General features: G+C 43.7%; 1 protein-coding gene across 1 annotated transcript; it reads right to left on the bottom strand.

Annotated features, from left to right (window-relative positions):
* Positions 1-259: 259 nt before the first annotated feature.
* ANKUB1 (ankyrin repeat and ubiquitin domain containing 1) lies at positions 260-15,757 on the bottom strand. Its single transcript, XM_028731276.2, has 6 exons — positions 15,146-15,757; positions 13,064-13,207; positions 9,553-9,769; positions 7,040-7,154; positions 5,511-6,440; positions 260-980 (listed from the first exon to the last, which is right to left on the bottom strand). Exons 1-6 carry the CDS (start codon positions 15,233-15,235, stop codon positions 881-883), a joined length of 1,596 nt encoding a protein of 531 aa, XP_028587109.2. The 5' UTR covers positions 15,236-15,757; the 3' UTR covers positions 260-880.
* Between the last annotated feature and the right edge of the window lie 5,177 nt (positions 15,758-20,934).

The following is a 20,934-nucleotide window of genomic DNA, read 5'->3' as shown; positions in this document are numbered from 1 at the left end:
CATGTGAGACCTGAATTCTTCCACCAAGCTTGGGCTCCTTCTGTAGCCAAATGTGACCTTTTTTGTTTGTCTTACTATACATGTGCGGTTCATTCTCTACAACAGTGGTTAAGAGGGGAAGGTCAGAGACAAGAAAAAAGGAGATAAAAAGGCACAACTGCTTAATTTCTAAGATTCAGTAAGCTGCAAAATGTGCAAGTGCTTTTACTCTGCTAGAAAGGTTTCACAGCCCATTTACTTTTTGTATTTCTCCCACACATGAGACAGCAGGTTTCAATTTTAATCTACAAATTTAACCCTCAATACAATTCTCCAAAGACAGCACCTGTTGTACACATTGAGTACACTGGATAGTATGAAAATAGTCTTCATTATCCAAAGGCTCCAAGGTGAAAATCATACACAATCTCTCTTGAGGCTTCACTCTTCAGTTTTTAACTAATTTTGTTTTTATATAAGCAAGTCTTCGTCAACTTTGTATAGGTTTATTTGCTGCATTAAAAAAACCTGCAATTAGTTTTTTTTAAAAAACAGACTACAGTCCTCAGGGGGGAGAAAGTTCAGCTGTCAGTTCCAACTTACTAGCCTTCAAAAATGATTCCCTCTCAATCTACTCCCCTCAGATGAAATTTATGTAAAGTAGCATGCTGACTACTTACAAGGCCTGTCAATTTACAGTGCCTGACACTAAGAGCCAAAAATGTACGGTCACAAATTATATATTACATTTTGAATATATATGTCTTATTAATATTCCATGATGTAATCCTCTTTGTATGTAATTGGTGGGGTGGGAAATATAGCTTAAAATTATCAGCAAATGTGTCAGGATCTCCGAACACAACTTTTCAAGATGGATCATCTCCAGCAAATGCTCGTTTCAAATGGAGGCTGGTAAGCACACAGGTTTGTATATGCTTTTTTTAGCCAGGGTTCTTGCAATGCCAAGTTGTTCGAGCCAAGGTTTCTCTTTAAATGCACTGCAACAGAAGATTTAGATATGATGTCTGTTACTTTTCGCTGTCAAAGAAAAAGCAGAGTACATATGACACCTAGTTTTAAATATATATAAAAGCAAACAGACAAACCCAAACACCCTGTTTTAAATCAAGGAAACATAAATATGTAGTAATGCTATAGCTGGTTGATGCATTTCCATCTCGTACTATTTTTATTTATGTAGTACTGTAGGTGTGCGTAGAGCTTTGCAGATTAACATAAGCAAAATTAGAATTCCTTGCCCCAAAGGGACTGCAATTGGAATTTATCCAGAGGGAGAAATACCAGGGAGAAAAGAAGAAAAAAGAGGCAAGGTGATAAAGGGGTAAATGTGAATATTTACATTCAGATGTATTTACGGTTTGTTTCTGCAAGAGTGATTACGTAAACCAAAGGCTTAATGACGAGGGGGCTAGTCTGCAGCCCTCCTGATGTTGTTGGACTACAGCTCCCATCATCCCTGATTGTAGACCGTACTACTTGGAGCTGGAGCCTACATTGCCTCAAAACTTACCGAACACAGAAAGTGTCTAGGAGCAACCTCCACGATCTGTTGGCTTCCTGTGCGCAGGATTCCACCCCATTTCCAACGGGGAAAACATTCAGACATATTAATTCCCCACTTGCAGCTTGAGGTGGCGCAGTCCAGGAACAGTTTTGCTACGTGATGTGTTATGAGATGCTCAACTCCCATCAGCCCCAGCCAGCATGACCAACAATCAGGAATGTGGAAGCTGCAGGCAAACAACATCTGGAGGGCCACAGGATCCCCACTCCTAATCTATACGACTCTAAATAAGGCGGTCAGATAGGGACTGATTATCATGTGGAGACTATTTCAGGAAACTTCCATGGCAAACATTAGGCTGTTTCAGCTTCATACATCATCAAAGAGAGACCACAGACCACAGCAGTGATAATAGTTTTTACCTTTCGCCTAAGATGGGCAAAGATTATGCTGCAGAAATCTCTAACCATTTAAACTAGGGCAAAACATATATTCATGGAGGACATCAAATGACTACTAGCTATATTGCCTCCAGTATCAGAAGCAATATACCTCTGCATAACAATTATTGGTGACCATAACCAGAAGAGGGCAATTACACTCATGTCATGCTTGTAGACTTCTCATAGGTATATGGCTGTATGCTGGACTAGATGGGCCTATGGTCTGACCCATCAGGGCTCTGCTGTTGCTCTTAACCATTGGCTGCCTAGGAATGTCACAAATCATCTGCCTCTGGCCCTCCTTCCCCTTGCTAATAAAGATCCTTGTGTTGGTCTGGAAAATCTCCTGGTGAACGGTATGGCTCTTAAAAGGTCCATCATGGAAATGTAGGTAGATATGTCCTCAGTAAGTAAACAATCCAGGAACTGAAACCACAGTATGATTCTTGCTTGGTTTTAACTCCCTTTGGTTAGAACAAGCCACCATTCCCAGACTTCAGATGTTATGCAGAAGCCAAGGTACATTATAGTTGGTTCCCAATCAGCCTAACCTAAAACCATGGTTTGGGTCATCATTTGATGCAGATCAGTCTCTTCCATTTTATATGTTGTCTACGCTTATTACCTAGTTCTTTGCTTGTTTTATTTCCCTGCAGGGTTTAGCAACTGTCAGCTTACTCAGCAGTTTCCTGTTATTTCCTGCCGTCCTTTAGCTTGTAGCTGCATAAAGGTATTTTTCTTCAGATGGAAACACCAGGGTTACTATTGCTTAAATCATTACCACCACATGGTGGCACTATGCATTCATCAGCGAGAGTCTCACTCTCAAGTCTATCCAAGACACCCTTTTGTAGGAGTCTCCCTCAAATTACAGCTAATAAAGAAGATTCAGTTACTGCATCTGCACTTCTCTCTTGCATATACAATTAAAAAGAAAATATATAAGAGAGGGAGATTATGTATTCTATGTTTTTTCTCAGAATAAAGTAGCCTACCCAGACCCTGTCAGATCCAGCTGTCAGGCATTTGTTAAATAAGCTGCAGACTTCATTTACAGTGGTGCCTTGGTACTCAAACGCCTTGATTCCCAAACGTCGAAAACCTGGAAGTGTTCTGGTTTTCAAACTTTTTCAGAAGCTGAACATCCAGTGCAGTTGTCAGCTATTGTTTCTGGGGCGCCTGCACAAATCAGAAGCTGCGCCTTGGTTTTAGACCATTTTGGAAGTCAAACGGACTTCCGAGACGGATTAAGTTTGCCACTTTTGTTTTTGCTATTTATTTTGCGCTTTTGGAGGTTTTTTTCAATTAATTTGTTTCTGTGACTGTGTGGAACCCAGTTCAGCTACTGATTGATTGATTGATTGATTGATTGTGTGACTGTGGAAATGGATAAAAGCCCCCCACCCAAACAATGACTATCATCAGTGCAGGTAAGGAAAAAAATAATTTTTATCATCTACAATACTGTCTTATTTATTTTATAGTACAGTACATTGATTATTGCTTTTACTTTATGGATCAGTGGTCTCATTAGATAGTAAAATTCATGTTAAATTGCTGTTTTAGGGGTTGTTTTTAAAAGTCTGGAACGGATTAATCCATTTTGCATTACTTCCTATGGGAAAGCGTGCCTTGGTTTTGGAAAACTTTGGATTTAGAACTGACTTCCGGAATGGATGAAGTTTGAGAATCAAGACACCACTGTATTTGGCTTTTAAAAAACAAAACAAAACAAACCCTTCAGTCCTGCATTATATCAGCTGATTTCAGGGCAGGGTACATACTCCAAAAAATAAGGCCGGGGTGTAGAGGTGAGGCATCCCTGAGATGGGGCTGCTCAGGCTACTTTTAACCTACTGCAGGTCCCTTCAGGTGTTCAGATGAACAGGGTTCTCTGTGAGACCTCAAGCCTCTTTCTCGGAACAGCTCTCCCCAGGATCTGAGTTGGATGAGATCCTGACAGCCCAGCCTTTTCAGCTGTGGTGCCTTAGTTGTAGAACACCCTGCCAAATCGGGTGTATCTGGCCCCCTGTTTTCTCGCTTTTAAGAAGATTCTTAAGATCAAGCACATTTTATGTTGACGGGTGTTTTCAATTCCCAGTCCAGGCTGGCATGTTTTCTCTGTTGGATGCTGTGCTGTTTTTATACTTCACTACTTTATGGCTAGGGGGACGCGGATGGCGCTGTGGGTAAAAGCCTCAGCGCCTAGGACTTGCCGATCGAAAGGTCGGCGGTTCGAATCCCCGCGGTGGGGTGCGCTCCCGTCTTTCGGTCCCAGCGCCTGCCAACCTAGCAGTTCGAAAGCACCCCCGGGTGCAAGTAGATAAATAGGGACCGCTTACTGGCGGGAAGGTAAACAGCGTTCCGTGTGCTGCGCTGGCTCGCCAGATGCAGCTTCGTCACGCTGGCCACGTGACCCGGAAGTGTCTCCGGACAGCGCTGGCCCCTGGCCTCTTACGTGAGATGGGCGCACAACCCCAGAGTCTGGCAAGACTGGCCCGTACGGGCAGGGGTACCTTTACCTTTACCTTTTTACTTTATGGTTGATTGTATCTCGCTTTTTCTAGTGCTTTTGTTTTATGATTTAGGTCCTAATCTTACAATTATCTATCAAGAAGTATGTCCCATTGTTTCCAATGGGCGATATCCTACTATGACTAATGGCTAGATGGAACTTCTATCCAGGAAAATTTTTATTTTCTTAAGTTGCTTCGACTGTTGTGCTCACCATAGAAATACAGGAGGTAAATGTTAAATAAAACTGTAAAGAAGATCTGTGCAGTTTGTTACTGGAAAGATACATAGAATTGGGTGAATCGATGGGATAAAATAGCTTGTGGCAGATCAGGAAAATGCATAAAACATATGCCTTTAAAGCACACCTAAAAGGTAAAGGTAAAGGGACCCCTGACAGTTAAGTCCAGTCGCGATTGACTCTGGGGTTGCGGCGCTCATCTCGCTTTACAGGTTGAGGGAGCCGGCGTTTGTCCACTCTGCAGTTTTTCTGGGTCATGTGGCCAGCATGACTAAGCCGCTTCTGACAAAATGGAACACCGACACGAGAGCAGCGCATGGAAATGCTGTTTACCTTCCCGCTGGAGCAGTACCTATTTATCTACTTGCACTTCGACGTGCTTTCGAACTGCTAGGTGGGCAGGAGCTGAGACTGAGCAACGGGAGCTCACCCCGTCGCGGGGATTTGAACCGCCAACCTTTTGATCAGCAAGCCCAAGGCTCAGTGGTTTAGACCACAGTGCCACCCACATCCTCAAAAGCACACCTAACACACGTTTAAAGAAGATGTTTCACCCAAAGAACCCTGGGGACTGTATTTTATTAAAGGTGCTGAGAATTATAGCCCTGCAAGTACAGTTCTCAGGATTCTTTGAGGGGAAGCCATGTACTTTAAAATGTCACTTTTTATTTATATTTTATTCAGTCTTGGGGGGGGGCAGAATTAAAAAGGATACAGCACCAATAGCGTGATTAGCTGCTGCCTTTCAGACTGGGGTGTTTCTGGGTGCACTGCTCACCCTTGGTAAGAACAAAGATAAACATACCTGGCTATGGCTAAGCAGTAGATTGCATTCTCCCTCGGTGACCTTCCACTGTGTTCTGAAAAAGACTTCACAGAAGAATTGAGCAGAATTTTTGCATTGGAGATGGAATAACGGGAAACAGGCTTGACAACAGAGACAGCGGGTAGAGGAACTCTTGCTAAACACATATTTTGGTCCATATTTTCTTCACTGCTAATGTGCAGAATCTTCCTCCTGGCGTTATTTTTCTGTGTCAGTCTGCCCGCATTAGCACTGTTGTATGCATCTGCTACCAGGGGCAATTTGACATTTGTCCCTAGGTACCCCTTTGAAATCGTCAAGCACCAGTCACCCTGCCCGTGCTGGAACTGAGAGTTTATGTTTGGTAGTTCATAGCCTCTGCGGCCTGTGCCCTTGACTGTGGCCGAATAAAAACTTTTGGAAGTCATTTTGGGCTCTGTGAAACCATCCACAAGGACAATATCCCCAACCCTAGTCCTGAAGACTGATGTCTGCTTGCGCCGCTTCTTTGTACAGATGTTATTTTGAGCCTTAAGCAGCCACAGTTTTAACTTGATGTAGATTTTCATGGGAAGGGAGGAATTAGGGTAAGAAACCACGGACCACATCTTGGTGACTAAATACAGCACACAGTTCTTGTGTCTGTGTTGGATACATAGCTGCAAGGGAGTTTGTCCTGCAGAGTTCTGGCATTCAAGGCATAAGACACTGTAATTGACAAAGGCTTTCAGAACCATGAGCTGGCCTGCTTCAGCAGCTGCATGAACTGGACAACTGGTGACATCCGGCTGGCTGCTTTCATGACACCACTCTCGATAGGGATGTATGCCAACTGGTTCAGTGGGTTTCACACCCTGTTTCAGGAGCCACGCCAAAAGCTGAAGGTGCCCGAAAAAGGCTGCCATATAGAGAGCTACCCTCTTTTGATATCTGAGAGAGAGAGAGAGAGAGAGAGAGAACATGAATGAATAGTGAAAAGCAAAACAAGTCCTTTACAAAATTCATAGTTAGACATGCAGTAGAGAGTGGATAATGCAACAAGGTTTTTTTTAAGTCATGAGTCTGAAAATCCCTGAATAAAAGTAAATAATAATAATAATAATAATAATAATAATAATAATAATAATAATAATAATAATTTATTATTTGTACCCAGCCAGATGGGCGGGGTTTCCCCAGCCACTCTGGGTGGCTTCCAACAGAATATTAAAATACAATAGTCTATTAAACATTAAAAGCTTCCCTAAATAGGGCTGCCTTCAGGTGTCTTCTATAAGTCTGGTAGTTGTTGTTCTCTTTGACATCTGGTGGGAGGGCATTCCACAGGGCGGGTGCCACTACCGAGAAGGCCCTCTGCCTCGTTCCCTGTAGCTTTGCTTCTTGCAGTGAGGTGTCAAAGCAAGATTAGAATCTAGGCCAAATAATAAAGTTTTTTTTCTTTAAGGCGAGGGGCATTTTGAAACTGACTGTCTCGGTCTCAAATGGAAAACCTCTTTATAAAGTTAACTATCATTTTAAATTGATTGTACCTGAGCACTGGTTCTTCCTTTGAAAGATAGCGCTGGACCTTGGGCTTGTTTCCTAAGAGACATCCAGTCAGCAATTCTTTCCACCCATCCCAAACATCCAGGTGAAGAGTTGTGCCTGCCAACAGAAAGTTCCAGTCCTTTGCTCTGCTTCTAGTTAGCCCGAGGTACCACTGTATGCTTAATGGCTTCTCTGCTGAGCGTACAATGGCATACATTCCAAAATTATTGGAGGGCAAAGCAGGACACCCCTGCCCCCACCATCCCACCTGTCCCACCTTTGTACTCTTTCGCTCGCTCACCAACCCAATCTTGGCGCTACCGGCCCAAGCCATCTCTGCTCTCCTTTGCTCACGCTGCTCCTACTCCCTGCCCTCCTCCCTTGGCCTGCCACCTCTTCCTCCTCTGCCAGCACTGCAGACGTACTTCCGGAAACTGGCTTCCAGAAGTGTCAGGTCAGAAGACGCGAGAAGAGCAGAGACGTGCAGGGGAAAAGGTGGGTTTTGCTTCTGGGTTGTTGTTTTTTGGCCCCGTGCTCTAGTGTGACTCGCACCACAGCACGGAAGCAAAAAATATACCAATGTTTTGGTCCTGCACTCTGGCACGGCCAGAGCATGGGACTGGGACATCCAGGATTGGGATCAGAAGCCAGGAAGGCTTCTATCAATCTGGAATGCACCGCTTAAAATGGGATAGTTGAGTGGTATGCACTGGACTGTAGCCTTACACCCTCGTTTTTACGGGAACGCCTCTCCTGGTATGCCCCGCAGAGGACCTTAAGGTCCATGAATAATCATAGTTTAGAGGTCCTGGGCCCTAAGGAAGTCAGATTATCCTCCACCAGGGCCAGGGCCTTCTCAGTGATGGCTCCGACCTAGTGGAATGCTCTGTCCCATGAGACCAGGGCCCTGCAGGATTTAACTTCCTTCCGCAGGGCCTGTAAGACAGAACTATTCCGCCTGCCTTTCAACTTGAACTTAGCCTGATCTTTTATTCCCCTTCCTTCCCTCCCCCTCCCGTTTATGAAGATTACCCATTCTGGGATCCTACAGCTAATTCTCCCCATGTCTCCTTGCTGGCCCAAATAGGACTAATTTAGCCAGCTAGCCCTGGTGATCATCTAATGTTTATGGGATGGATTTCCCCCCTAAATTGATTTTTGAATTCTGAATTTATTGTTATTCATGTTTTATACTGTATTTTATGCTTTTTTTTGTTGCATTAATTGCCGTATTTTTTGCTCTATAAGACTCACTTTTTCCCTCCTAAAAAGTAAGGGGAAATGTGTGTGCGTCTTATGGAGCGAATGCAGGCTGCACAGCTATCCCAGAAGCCAGAACAGCAAGAGGGATTGCTGCTTTCACTGCGCAGCGATCCCTCTTGCTGTTCTGGCTTCTGAGATTCAGAATATTTTTTTTCTTGTTTTCCTCCTCCAAAAACTAGGTGCGTCTTGTGGTCTGGTGCATCTTATAGAGCAAAAAATACGGTAAGTGTTTTAAATTTGTTGTTAGCCGCCCTGAGCCCGGTTTTTTGAACCGGGAAGGGCGGGGTATAAATAAAAATTATTATTATTATTACTATTTATTAATTCTATACATATATCTTTGCTCAGAATTACACCCCGAGTTCAATGGGCTTCACAGCCTGGTAAGTGAGCATAGGTTGCAGCCTTACTCTGTGACTGTACTTATTTTGCTTTTCTATGAGGCAAACCAGTGTATCAACAATGCTTCCTTTCAAGTCTGTTTTTGGAGTGGGGAGGTCTTGGTTGTTTCATAGGCTACTTAGATATAGATTGCTTACTACAAAGTGTTGTTGTTTTTTAATGTGCAAATTGCAGCAGCAGTATCTCTGAACAAAGGCTGAATTATCTGACTGCATGGTTCTAAAAAGTTAAACTTAACTAGCTTTTTATCAGCTTTCTTCATTTTAACATTTCCAAATACTCTATACAGTGGTACCTCGCAAGATGAATGCCTCGCAAGACAAAAAACTCGCTAGACGAAAGGGTTTTTTGTTTTTTGAGCTGCTTCGCAAGACGATTTTCCCTATGGGCTTGCTTCGCAAGATGGAAACGTCTTGCAAGTTTGTTTCCTTTTTCTTAACACCGTTAATACAGTTGCGACTTGACTTCGAGGAGCAACTCATAAAACGCAGTGTGGTAGCCTTTTTTGAGGTTTTTAAAGACTTTGGTGATTTTTGAAGCTTTTCCAAAACTTTCCCGACACCGTGCTTTGCAAGACGAAAAAAATCGCAAGACGACAAAACTCGCGGAACGAATTAATTTCGTCTTGTGAGGCACCACTGTATCACTTGCAGATGTTAAGAAGGCACTCGTCGGAAGGCCCAATAATATTGCAAAATATGGTGTTGTCCAACATACACAAAAAAATATTTTTATTCAAGGAAACAGTCCAAAATGATACCTATTTCTTAAGTTCAGATATTTCTAGAAAAGTCTGGAGAGCTATGTTATCACATGGGAGTAGATAAAAACCCACAAACAGTCTTAATACCTATATCTAACTGATAATCACTCAAGGTATTGCAGTCGTACATCTCTCTGCCCTCTGGCGTCCTGAGACAATAAATGCTGTTTGGAAAGCCGCACTTCAGGGTTACCAGGCTTTTGAGCTGGGAAACCTTTAACCCCAGGAGATAAATCTTCCCCATGATGGGCACTTTTTCACGGGTGACAGCATTGTAAACATAGAAAACTGGCTTATCTTCTTCCTGGAAAGGAAACCCAACAATGAGATCAATATTCCAGTGGTAATGTTCTTTGTGCAGTCACGAAATTAAAAGATGCCTGCTCCTTGGGAGAAAGGCGATGGCAAACCTAGACAGCATCTTAAAAAGCAGAGACATCACCTTGCCAACAAAGGTCCGTATAGTTAAAGCCATGGTTTTCCCAGTAGTGATGTATGGAAGTGAGAGCTGGACCATAAAGAAGGCTGATCACCAAGGAATTGATGCTTTTGAATTATGGTGCTGGAGAAGACTCTTGAGAGTCCCATGGACTGCAAGAAGATCAAACCTATCCATTCTGAAGGAAATCAGCCCTGAGTGCTCAATGGAAGGGCAGATTGTGAAGCTGAGGCTCCAATACTTTGGCCACCTCATGAGAAGAGAAGACTTCCTGGGAAAGACCCTGATGTTGGGAAAGATTGAAGGCACAGGGAGAAGGGAACGACAGAGGATGAGATGGTTGGACAGTGCTCTCAAAGCTACCAGCATGAGTCTGACCAAACTGCGGGAGGCAGTGGAAGACAGGAGTGCCTGGCGTGCTCTGGTCCATGGGGTCACGAAGAGTTGGACACGACTAAACAACAACAATATCCTTTGTAAAATTGTGCTTATAGCCCATGTAGAATTCTGACTATAAGACTTGCGGGCATCCATTCCCAATGCATAGAATATGGTCTTGTGGATGATGCTATAGCCCACAACAGCAACAATCAGTTTTGTTATAAATTCAATTTAATTTAATTTACAATCTCTACAGTGGGGAGATAAAGGAAGATATGAAGACCTAGCACTGTCCTATATACAAAGAGCTGGATTTGCATTCCAGATCAGCCTAATTACAACTTAGTGCAAGTCCTTCTTTTGCAACCTTCATTCTCATCTGTCAAATAGGAATAACCACTGCCCTATCTCACAAAGTAGAGGTGTTCAGAGAGAAAACAAAACAGGACTTGTAGAACACTTGTCACAATTAAAGGTCCTGTTGAATGGAAATAATGGTTTCCAATATAGGATTTCCAGGCCAAGAGAACAATGTCTGGCTATGTTTCTCCATCTCTGTAGATGCCCCAATATGAGCACAGTCCTCTTTCAGTTCAATTCTGTTTACTCCAACTGAGATCAGAGGATTGCATTCCTAGGTAACTGGGCAGAGAATTGCAGCTCTCAATGTTCTATGCTTTGTTCTCATCTTCAGTGATCTTAGTAATGCTGTGCCAGGAACAATAAAAAATTATGGCAAACTAACTCTCAAACTGAGAAAACAAAGTGACCTGGGATAAATTGTTTCAGGATTCTCAAACCACAGCCAAGCTGAATTCAGAAATTCTCTCTGTTTGCATATCAGCTTCAAAAGGGGGGCGGGGCGGAATAGCTCTGGGTATTGGGGGAAATCTAAATGGCGGATTTCAAGTCACCTGGTACTGATTCAGGGCACTGTTGCTGCTGCCGCCGCCACCACCAGATAAGTCCACCTGGTGTCACTAAGGGCCCCTTCCAACTTTGCCAAGAATCTGGCTGTCCTCAAGCCCAGAGCTAGTACTACAGCCAGCCAGCCCATTAGCACCTGAGATTTGTGTTTCTGGGACTTACCCTACTCTTGTGACTGTAAGATGTTTCAACTCTTTAATTCTCAATTTTTAAATTGTTAACTAGCTCTGGGACCTGCTGATGATGGGTGGGTAAATTGTTATGTACTGAAGTTCTCACCCTGGGCCAGCAGGGGGATACTGTAGATAGTTATGCAAATGAAGGATCGAAAGTGACGTTCAGTGATTGGATAGTTTTAGAAAGTTGCTACAGTTACGTTGTTCTCGTCTGATATGTTCACCCACAACTTAACATAAATAATAATAATAGTAGTGGTAGCAGCAGCAGCAGCAGCAGCAACAACAACACACTGCTCCACTGCTCCCTTAGGGCAAAACTAGCATCCTGCTAAAAGACCCTGATGTTGGGAAAGATGGAGGGCACAAGGAGAAGGGGACGACAGAGGACGAGATGGTTGGACAGTGTTCTGGAAGCTACCAGCATGAGTTTGACCAAATTGCGGGAGGCAGTGGAAGACAGGAGTGCCTGGCGTGCTCTGGTCCATGGGGTCACGAAGAGTCAGACACGACTAAACGACTAAACAACAACAACAAGCATACTGCTGGATGCAGCAGGTAGGGGCAAAGAGGAACAGTGTTTGAGGCAGAACATCCTTTCACATATCACAGGCACTGACATCCAGGCAATGAGCTGGTTACCATATTAATGTGCTTTCTGTACAGATCTATCGTTTCCATTTTTCTGAAGAACTACAGAATGTGATAAGATACGGGATACTAAGCAATACGGAATATTCAAGGTTTAGCATTTTAAAAGAGAGCCTTGAAATCTTTCAAAGGCTGTGCTCATACCATACATCAAAATCACAGGACTTCCCCCCCCCCAAAGAATCCTGGGAACTGTAGTGCTGGGAATGATAGCTCTGTGAAGAGTAAACTACAGTCCCCATGATTCTTTGCAGGAATTGAAGTGTATGGTGTGTGTGTTGTGCAGTCAAAGTTCCTTACAAATCAGTGTGAGGCTAAAGTCTGTGTAGGTGTGGCATTTTATTCTAGAATCAGTGGAGACTGAGTATTCCCGCCCCCCGCCCCCCCAAGTAGGCCACACACAATCAAGATCTGTTGCGTATTTTCCTGCCACTGGAAAGTATTGAGAAACTGGTTTCATTCCAAAAGGTCACCATAGATTACCCCGCGCAGTGTTCTTTTGAAAACGTGTCGGCAGCCCTGGCAACAGGGTGTGTATACATAGCTGCCCAATGACATAGTGGGTAGGCATCTAACTAGGTCACAATCACCACCTCCTTCCTCTTTCACCTAGAACATGTGTAGGGAGGACTAGGTGTGGATAATAACCCAATCAAAGGGAGGATTTTCAAAGGAATATCAAGAAACCACACCCATGCTTGTGGATGGCAGGGTCTAGAATCAATCCAGATTGAAAGCAAAACGCTGAGGATAAGCATGTACAATTCCAGATAGAAAAGGCATATTTTTGTGCTACAAACACGTAGTTGTGTACTCAGCCTAAGGTTTAACTCTCCTTGCATTAGGGCTTTTCTGCCATCATTATCTGAAGGTGACTGTATCTCATTGGAAGATCAGGTGCTTTTGATTCCCGCTGTGTGATCCTAGCCCAAGATCTATAATTTAGTGAGGAAATCGGCATGCATGGAGACTTTCCGTGCTAATTAGGCAGCCTAGGTTTGTTTGTTTTAAAACCGTACTATACCTTAACAACACATTTGATGGTCGAAGAAACTGATATGCCCACATCAGCAAGTATCCAGCTGTCCTTTAACACTGCTCCTGCATAAATTAGCTCCAAATACCGCCTGCCTTGCTTATCTTCCGAGAGAGGAACGTGAAAATAATCCTTAAAGGGGAGGAAATAATTATTTTAGAGCAAATCGTAAACACTTACATCCAGGGCAAATAACCTGTTAGCGTTCAAGTCAATACCCACCACTGAGGGAGCTACAGGGAAGGCCTATTGCTAAGTGCAAAGTACCGTATTTTTTGCACCTGACCATAGGACGCACCTTGTTTTAGAGGGGGAGAACAAGAAAAAAAAATTCTCCCCCTCTCTGCTCAGCGCCCCTTCAGCGAAGTGGCAGGAGAAATGGAGCCCCTTCCATTTCTCTTCCCACTTGGCTGAAGGGGCGCTGCACAGCTCTCCCTCTCTGCTGAAGCCAGGAGAGTCTTGAGTCAAGACTCTCCTGGCTTCAGCGAAAGGAACCTGAAGCCTCCGGAGTGCAGAAGGAACTTGCGCTGCGCTCCGAAGGCTTCAGGTGGCTATCCCTGAAGCCTGGAGAGCGAGAGGGGTCGGTGCGCACCGACCCCTCATGCTCTCCAGGCTTCAGCGAAAGCAACGCGACGCCTCCGGAGTGTGGACGGAGCGCTCCCTCTGCACTTCGGAGGCTTCGTGTTGCTATCACTGAAGCCAAGGAGCCTGCATTTGCGCCATAGGATGTACACACATTTCCCCTTAATTTTTGGAGGGGGGAAAGTGCGTCCTATAGAGCGAAAAATACGGTCCTTTCCCAGGCTCAGTTCCTGGCATCTCTGTCTAAAAAATCAGAGGCTCACTGACAGTCAGTGTAGACAAGGGGTGGGGAGCTTTTTCAGCCTGAGGGCCACCTTCCCTGGCAGGCAACTTTCCGGGGGCCGCATTGCAGCAGTGGGCAGGGCGAGAGGCAGAAATGGGTGGAGCCATGGATGTGCCTTGGACATTTGTACAGCAGACTTGCATTCTAACCCTGAAAAGTCTCTAGGCATTCATCCACATGCATATCCTCCATCCAGGCAAACAAGGGGTTGTCACAGCCCTTAGGGCCAGACAGAAAGGTCTGGAGGAACACAGTTGGTTGCCGGACCTGAGGTTCTCCACCTTGGTGTAGATGATGCTGAGCTAAATGGACCACTGGTGTGGTTCAGTATAATGCCAGGTTCCTATTAAAATGGGAATTAATTGTTTATGTGGATCCCACCTCCTCACCATCCTTGCTTCCTTTGCAGCTATGTGGACTAGCCATATAGGCATTTGGTGATGACTTGTTGCTTCAGTACAGGAGGCAGGGCCTGAGCCCAGTACTAGGGACTGTAAGGCAGTGTTTTCCAAACTTGGGTCCCCAGCTCTTTATTGAACTACAGTTCCCATCATCCTTGACCACTGGTCCTGCTGGCTAGGGATGATGGGAGTTGTAGTCCAAAACCAGCAGGCGATCCAAGTTTGAGAAACACTGGTGTAAGGGGTCCCATTGCAGTAAGGGGACACTTAGTGTGGGGTGGGCAGCCGGCAGCCTTCCCGACGCCAGTGGACTCCAACTCCCATCAGCCCCAGCTAGCATGGTCAACAGTCAGTGGAGATGGTAGTTGTAGCCCGATAACATCTGGGAGGCCACAAGCTGCTTATCCCAACTCAGTGCCAGATCCTGTGCTCTGTTTACCAGGACCAGGACCAGGTTCTCTCATGCTGTTCTTCATGGCTTGAGGTTATAATAGGCTTTAAATATATATCTATCTATCTCAGTTTTGTATGGTGTATATGCAGCCCTAATCAGATGGATTAAAATGTAAAATATTATACTCTAATATAAAAACGTATAATATAAATTTAAACCAGACTCTTGAAATGAAATACAACGAAGACAATTCCATTAAATTTGAACTCTCCTTTTTTTTAAAGAACCCAGCGTGTAGGAAGACGTTCCTTAGAAGTTTCATTTTGGCAATGAATATTATCTGATTCAGATTCTCACAAGCACTTAAAATCAAAATAATAGAGAACGAAGCAACTTGGCCAAGCCCTTACCTTTATCATCAGTTTTAGATCTTTCACTGTGTTCTCTGATGAAATGTCGAAGGATTCCCAAAGTCCTTCAAAAGCGACGAAAATCCTCATTTTGGAAAAAAAAAGCTTTTTAGAAACGCCTCCAACGTCTTTCTACTCCATCAAATTCCATGTCAGATGCAAATCTTATCTCCGCACTGGAGGCAAAAGAAAAAACTATTTAAAGCAGGCTGTAAACATCCAAGCAAAATGTGCACATCCCACCCTGCCCCCGCCTCCCAAAAGCTAAAAGGCAGCCTGGGAAACCCAGGCTCAAGCAGGCAGTGTAGACCCTGCAGGAAACAATGAGCGGAATTTGTTTCCCCGGCTGCACTGAACAGCAAAAAAAAAAATGTTCCCTTTTCCAACCCGTAAACTTAATTAAACCAGCAAACCACGTATTGATCAAGGCATGTGCATGCATGTTCCAAGCTAATCACACCCGTCGTATTTGCTCAACAGGCACTTCTCAAACCACAGAGCGCCAGAACATAAGTGAGTCTGGTGTTTATTTTACTGCTTATGGTAAGCTTTGCACTTTCTGTAAATAAATCTAATCTCGGCACTCATGTTACCATAACAACTTTATAAGCCAGCTCCACCAGTTTGGATCAGAAGCCAATTGTACTCTCTCCCCCCCCCCCACAAGGATCAGACAGCTTAATAGCTTGAAACTATAGTTACCGTATTTTTCGCTCTATAGGACGCACTTTTTCCCCTCCAAAAACTAAGGGGAAATGTGTGTGCGTCCTATTGAGCGAATGCAGGCTCCTTGGCTTCAGCGATAGCAACGTGAAGCCTCCAAAGCGCAGAGGGAGAGCTCCCCCCGCACTCCGGAGGCTTTGCGTTGCTTTCACTGAAGCCGCCTGAAGCCCCCGGAGTGCAGCGGGAACTCCCGCTGCGCTCCAGGGGCTTCAGGTGGCTATCCGCAAGCCTTCGGAGCGCAGCAGGAGTTCCCGCTGTGCTCCGAAGGCTTGCGGATAGCCGCCTGGAGAGCGAGAGGGGTCGGTGCACACCAGTCCCTCTTGCTCTCCAGGCTTCGCTTCGCTGGAGAGGCACTGCACAGTCTTCCCTCTCTGCGCAGCGCCCCTTCAGTGAAGCAGGAGGAGAAATGGAAGGGGCTCAGTTTCTCCTACCGCTTCGCTGAAGGGGCGCTGGGCAGAGAGGGGGAGAGTTTTTTTCCCCCTGTTCTCCCCCTCCTATGGTCCAGTGCGTCCTATGGTCCGGTGTGTCCTATAGAACGAAAAATACAGTATCTGAAAAGCAAGTGCATGAGAACTGGGTAAAGAACCATTTAATATCCCTGTGTTATTTCATATGCTTTCAAGCTTGGGAAAGGCATGTCTTAATGGCACCATGTTTGTTTAGTCATCTCCGACTCTTTGTGACCCCATGGACCAGAGGACGCCAGGCACTCCTGTCTTCCACTGCCTCCCGCAGTTTGGTCAGACTCATGTTTGTAGCTTCGAGAACACTGTCCAACCATCTCATCCTCTGTTGTCCCCTTCTCCTTGTGCCCTCAATCTTTCGCAACATCAGGGTCTTTCCAGGGAGTCTTCTCTTCTCATGAGGTGGCCAAAGTACTGGAGCCTCAGCTTCAAGATCTGTCCTTCCAGTGAGCACTCAGGGCTGATTTCCTTCAGAATGGATAGGTTTGATCTTCTTGCAGTCCATGGGACTCTCAAGAGTCTCCTCCAGCACCGTAATTCAAAAGCATCAATTCTTCGGCGATCAGCCTTCTTTATGGTCCAGCTCTCACTTCCATACATCACTTATGGCACCATAAAGACTTACAAATCTTTTGTGGCAAAAGCTTTCGTGGACCAGAGCCCACCATTAGGTGTGTGACATGTTATCCCTAGTTGGATGCTTGCAGATGCACTTATGAGAATAGAGGTGGGAAATTTTTTCTTCTCCGTGTGCCCTCAGAAGGCCACTCAAAGGAGATGCAGAGGTATCTGCATAAGAATGGGCTTTCTTTAGTGGAGCCCTTCACCCTGTCTGTGGCATGCTCTCTCCAGGGAGAAGCACCTGGTGCCATCCTAAGACCTTTTTACTTTTTTTTTTTTAAATCCTTTATTAGGCATATCACACCTCACATTAACAAACAAACATCATATACAGACTGTATAAAATATGGGGTCATCGAACACAATTTATCCCAGTCCTATTCTTAACTCCAAGAAATAAATCGATGTACATAGATAATACAATACAACACAGCAACATCACCTACCATTAAAAACCACTAAGTCTCTCTATCATGGCCCACTCTTTCTTCATGCACAGCACTCAAAAATTCAGCCGCTATCAAAGTAATCTGATCATCGCTGTCCGCCAGCAGGTCCTGAACAGTTGGTTGTGTAAAAAACTGTCTATTAAATTTTAGGGCCTCAAATAATTGTCCTCTGGCATAGCTGCCAAAATCACAGGAAAATAATATATGCTCTAGAGTATCGGGTTCCTGTTTTCCGCATTTACAGAGACGCTCTGATTCTGGGATAGCTAAGTATCTTCCTCTCACTACCGCCGAGGGAAACATGTTAAATCTGGCCAACATAAACAGCCTACACGATTCATGTTTCTTCAGATTTGTCATGTATCCCTTTTGGAAATCTCTACACAAAGGGAGATTTAGGTGGATAGGAGAGCAGGTGCTGTGCTTTGCAACCTCAAGCATGGCGAGAACACTTTTTTCTGTGAAGGTCTTCCTGATAATTTCCCATATATCTTTGGGATCAGAGATTTCAAAATCAGTTAGAGTGAGCCCTATCGAATCCAGTTTTCTCCTACAAATCAATGATAGATTGTAGATTGCACTATCACTTAAAAGATCGTAAAGTATAGAATTAGGGGATAGGGCTCTATAATGGAGGAAGATCCAATATTTCAAGGTCCTCAGCCATGCTCTTACTGATAAAGGCAGTATTCCCAGCTCACAACATATTGTTTCATATTTTACAGAGTTTGCAAGTCCTAATAATGACCTCAAAAGGGATGCGTGAAATTTATCTAACCTCTTGAGGTCACCTGAAATCCACACTGGTGTGCCGTATAGAAGTTGGGCACAGAGTTTCATGTCAATCACTTGCAATACAGCTGGAATAAATCTGTTTCCTACTGGAGAAAAAAAATAGGATTTAATATGGTGGGCTGTCACTTTGGCCTTAACTATTGCAGCACATATATGTGTATTCCAATTCATATTATTTTTGAATGTAATTCCCAGATAATTGAAGTGCTTAACTTCCTGTATTAGATGTCCGTTAATTATACAGCCTTTTGGGTTCCCTCTCTTTCTGAATTGCATAATCTTTGTCTTATCATAATTAATTTTGAGATTATTGAGAGAGCAGTAGTTTGAGAAACTCTTAAATAATTTTTTTAAACCCAAAACAGAGAGTGAAATAATTACAGCATCATCTGCATAAAGTAATAAAAAGAGTGGGCTATTGTTTAAATAAGGAGTATGAGTGGTTGCATTTTGAAGAAATAATGGTAGGTCAGATAAAAATAGATTAAATAGGGTAGGGGCCAAGATACAGCCTTGCCTAACTCCTCGATTATTCAGAATAGGACCTGCAAGTCTACCATCTTTTGATACTTTAACATATATTTGGTTATTAGAGTGTAAACTTTGAATCAGTGTAAGTAGATATGGGTCGATACCAAGATGTTCTAGTTTAGTCCATAGTTTATTGCGGTCGACCGAATCAAAGGCACTTTTTAAATCCACAAATGCCACAAAGAGTTTTCGTTTATTTCTCATGACATATTTATCCACAAGGTGACTTAACACTAGACACTGGTCAAGAGTTGACGAGCCTGCCTTAAAACCAGCCTGCTCTTTACTGGTAAAGACCTTTTTACTTACTCAGGCTTCCGGTCATTAGGCTAACTCCTATGGTGGTACCCGTCTTTTTGTGGGGTAGGAAGGACATGTTCTTATTAATGCCACTAGATCAGCATTTTATGTACAGTGGTACCTCGGGTTAAGTACTTAATTCATTCCGGAGGTCCATACTTAACCTGAAACTGTCCTTAACCTGAAGCACCACATTAGCTAATGGGGCCTCCCGCTGCCACCAGAGCACAATTTCTGTTCTCATCCTGAAGCAAAGTTCTTAACGTGAAGCAATATTTCTGGGTTAGCGGAGTCTGTAACCTGAAGCGTATGTAACCTGAAGCGTATGTATGGTAACCCGAGGTACCACTGTATTTTGCATTGTTCATTGCTTTAATTTTTTTCTGGTTTTAAATTGCTTTTATTTGCTGCATGTTATCCTGTCAAGTCACTTTGAGACTTTTTTTTGGTACAAAGTGACTGATAACTGTAATAAATCAGTGTCATCATCATGTGGCCAAATGACAATGGAATTCAAGAGGCATGCATATGTTTAAATTTTAAATGTATAAGATATAATCAGAGCCAACTGAACTGCTTGACAACTTGTCTGTATACCAGGACTCTTAGTTGGTTTTGCTGCAACAGGCAACAGAGCAAATCCTCTGTTTTGTATCTTAAACTGAAAATATTTTTGTGGCTAACAATTCCTGCAATAGTAAGCTAGCTGATACTTCGAGATCAGCCTTCCTCCACCTGATGTCTAATGTTCCTTTTGTATTGCAGTAAGTTGTTGTGTTATGGAATTTGGCCATGTTCTGCTAAATTTTAAATGGCAGGAAAAACTGTATGCCAATATTCTGACCCAAATTTAATCAATGCAACATTCTAGCATTTTTCTGAGCCAATGGGGTTGCCATTGGATTTTTGTCTAGTAACAGTTAGCACAGAAATGAGCAATGCACATTCACTAGATGCCAGTAGATTCCCAGAGGCGGCTTTTATTTGTCTGAAAAATCATGTGAAATGTGAATATGAACAGGTAAGGAAACATTGTGAAGATGGAATAAAATGCCATCTGAACACAGACACACACACACCACAGATACGACACATTATTTTGTTACGAGGCCCTATTTGTTTGTTTTTATGTTTTTTTAACAGATGGGCCACTGAGAATATTGCCTTTCCATATATATATATGTATATATATATATATGCAGGTTTTGGTGTCCTCGGGTGTCTTCCCGTGTAAAAGATGGGGTGTCTAGGCGACGTTTCGACGAGGTCTCACTCGTCATCTTCAGGCCGAAAGCACCAGCCTGAAGATGACGAGTGAGACCTCGTCGAAACGTCGCCTAGACACCCCATCTTTTACACGGGAAGACACCCGAGGACACCAAAACCTGCATTCCTGTACCCGTGAAAATCTACGAAAGCAAATATATATATATATATATACACACACACACACACATATATACATATATATATACACACACACTATATGCCACGGCGCTTCTCCTTTTCTAGGACTGAATTCAGATCTTCTACATTCAAGCATAGTACTCTTTCGCTATTAAAGTTCTGCCCAATGTAGGTTTTGCCTCCAAGAACCGAATCAGAAAATGTAAATTTTGTACTGACACACTTCTATTTATGCCGAAAACCTATGTAACAATCAAGGAGTAGTCAGATAACCTTCACGCAACTTTGTTATCACTGTCAGGATCAATAACAGCCTACATCTCTGTCACCTGTCACCTCTCTGCGATTTCTGGTGGTGCAAGAATCGGGCCCTAACCACACAGTCACACCCTGAATCACCAATGGCATTTAAAATGTCATCAGGCTGGTTTGCACAGGTTTGCTTTATCATCTGACGACTGTAACACCAAGTGAGAACTATGTATACTATTAATTTCTT

Source organism: Podarcis muralis, chromosome 6, assembly GCF_964188315.1.
Source record: "Podarcis muralis chromosome 6, rPodMur119.hap1.1, whole genome shotgun sequence".
Taxonomy (NCBI): domain Eukaryota; kingdom Metazoa; phylum Chordata; class Lepidosauria; order Squamata; family Lacertidae; genus Podarcis; species Podarcis muralis.
This window is presented reverse-complemented; position numbering and strand designations above follow the sequence as displayed.

Coding starts and splice junctions, on each gene's coding strand:
- ANKUB1 (XM_028731276.2), bottom strand. CDS start 15,235: ATGAGGATTTTCGTCGCTTTTGAAGGACTTTGGGAATCCTTCGACATT. Junction 7,155..9,552: donor TGATTATCAGTTAGATATAG/GTATTAAGACTG, acceptor TTCTGTTGGCAG/GCACAACTCTTCACCTGGAT. Junction 981..5,510: donor TACTGCTTAGCCATAGCCAG/GTATGTTTATCT, acceptor CTTCTGTTGCAG/TGCATTTAAAGAGAAACCTT.